A 2020-nucleotide genomic window follows, 5' to 3' on the forward strand; every position below is an offset into this window, starting at 1 on the left:
GCCGTCGGTACGTTTTCCCTCCCCGTGGTCGGTACATATAGCAACACTCTTAAATAAGAACCTTAGCGGAACAGAGCCGAGTCAAGGGCTTCAAAAATCTACTACACCATGGCAAGGATTGAGAAATGAAAATTCTCGATGCCCTCCCATGCAAGACATCATCTGAAACAACCACCAAACTCCTAGGATCGAGGATCGAATCCAGCATGTGACTCAAAAACTATTTTGAACACTACCCAATAAATGTAATCTTCGTTGAAAGTTATTTACTTCCCTGTCATACACTATCCTCTGCTTATTGGGAGTGAATTCTCACACGTTAACCTTCATATCATCTGATTAACAGCAAAATGCCTTCAATTGGTGATGTAAGAGGCATCATTCCTTCTTTACCTTGTTTGGAGTTCCTTGGGTGTTCCCATATTGCTGGCATATGTTCAGACTAATGGTTGGAAGTGGCCTCAGTGAACTTTGTACAGGAAACACTCGACTTAGGATAAGTAACATTACCCTTAAAAGAAAAACAAGTATGTACAAAATATGAAAAAAGTCTCGTCTTGGTGTCACTGGCTTGATTATATGATGATTAGTGGCACTATGATAAGATAGAACCACACCTGACCAGGTTGCATCTTACCTTCTCACATTTCAGTAAATCAATGACATTTCTCAAAGTTTCAGGTTCTGCAGTAGAAGCAGCACTTTTGCCACTTGCAGTGATGTAGCTTTTCCATTTAGAGAGCCATGAAGAGGGCAACAAGTAATATCATTGAAGGGGAGAAAGTGCAATACTTTTCCCTAAAGCTAATCTCTCATGGCTCTGGCATTGATTCACCTTGAACTCCCTGCAGCATGAACAATGAAGTCAAGCAATTGTGAAAAAACATATTAGCTAGACAACTGAAAACCTTCAAATGACCTCTGAGAGTCCTTCTCACACGCCAATTCTGAGAGTTCCACACAGCATTGGGCACATGGTGCAGAGTCTGAAGGAAAAGTTGAACGACCCAAGGGATCATCAGGCTTTACTTTACTGGCAGTGTCATAGAAAAAAAGCCATAGATTTTCAGGAACAAGCACCCGCTTAGCACCAGTAGCTTGCTCAGGCATAAGTTCCCCATGAGGACACATAATTAAAGCTGTTGGTCCTGTATCAGCTTCGCATGGAGACTCCATGCTTTTTCTTCGTATCCATTGTTGCAACCTACAGGTTGGAACTGATCAGTGGCGGTACAAAACCCACCAAACTACACGAGCTGAGTGCAACATTTAACATGGAAAAAGGTGACCGCTTGAACTGTTACATTGAAGTAGTCACTATGAAATTTGCTTCAATACACCACGCTGACACATGCAATGAGAGAGGAGGGAGGGGAAAGAGACGTGAAATTATTTTGCGCCAATCAAGATAAGAAAGAATGAGGAAACCAGACACTTTTCAATTCCCTTACTGATATGGGAAGACACAAAGTAATGATCACTTGGGAAAAATTTGTCCTTGGATTAGACAACTCATGACTAGATACAAAATTCTGACAAGGAGTGATGCAGCAAAGACTAGGCATTGAATCTCAGAGAGAAGGTGGAATAATAATACATTAACATACCAAGTTCTTGAGACACAGTACAACGGTCCATCTAGACACTTCCCTGCAAGTGATGCCTCTGCTAGTTCTTTCATCGATGTTCTTCTATCCCTATAGCTATCAGCACTGACCATGTTGCGTGCCACTTCGAGAAGACAATAAACACAGTAATCATCCTTGGCCAATTTTGGGCCCCCTTCATACTAGATTTACAAGAAAATAGCATCAGAACCATCACCACAACATTAAGTTGCAGAATAAAAGGGTTTAGGGGGGAAAAAACAACTAAAACCATAGGGAATAATTGACAATCTAGAACAAGCAAAATGAACTGATAAAAGGTAAACCTAAAAATACACAATTTTGCCTGTCATGTCAAACTTTGAACACATGATTATCTTGCTCTTACGAAGCTTTGCTCTGGGTTTAATTGG

The 2020-nt window shown here is 40.9% G+C and overlaps 1 protein-coding gene across 3 annotated transcripts; it reads right to left on the bottom strand.

Moving 5' to 3' along the window:
* Positions 1-274: 274 nt before the first annotated feature.
* Positions 275-1785, bottom strand: LOC131322658 (ubiquitin carboxyl-terminal hydrolase 26-like). Of its 3 annotated transcripts, none has more exons than XR_009198913.1 (4): positions 1608-1785; positions 920-1204; positions 638-845; positions 275-469 (listed from the first exon to the last, which is right to left on the bottom strand). XR_009198913.1 is itself a non-coding variant. In XM_058354064.1 (3 exons), exons 1-3 carry the CDS (start codon positions 1718-1720, stop codon positions 767-769), a joined length of 477 nt encoding a protein of 158 aa, XP_058210047.1. In that variant the 5' UTR covers positions 1721-1785; the 3' UTR covers positions 275-766. The 3 variants fall into 3 exon arrangements, 1 of the variants encoding a protein (XP_058210047.1); XR_009198912.1 differs by having other exon boundaries at positions 275-511; XM_058354064.1 differs by having other exon boundaries at positions 275-845.
* Positions 1786-2020: the final 235 nt, after the last annotated feature.

Source organism: Rhododendron vialii, chromosome 4a (genome assembly GCF_030253575.1).
Source record: "Rhododendron vialii isolate Sample 1 chromosome 4a, ASM3025357v1".
Lineage (NCBI taxonomy): Eukaryota > Viridiplantae > Streptophyta > Magnoliopsida > Ericales > Ericaceae > Rhododendron > Rhododendron vialii.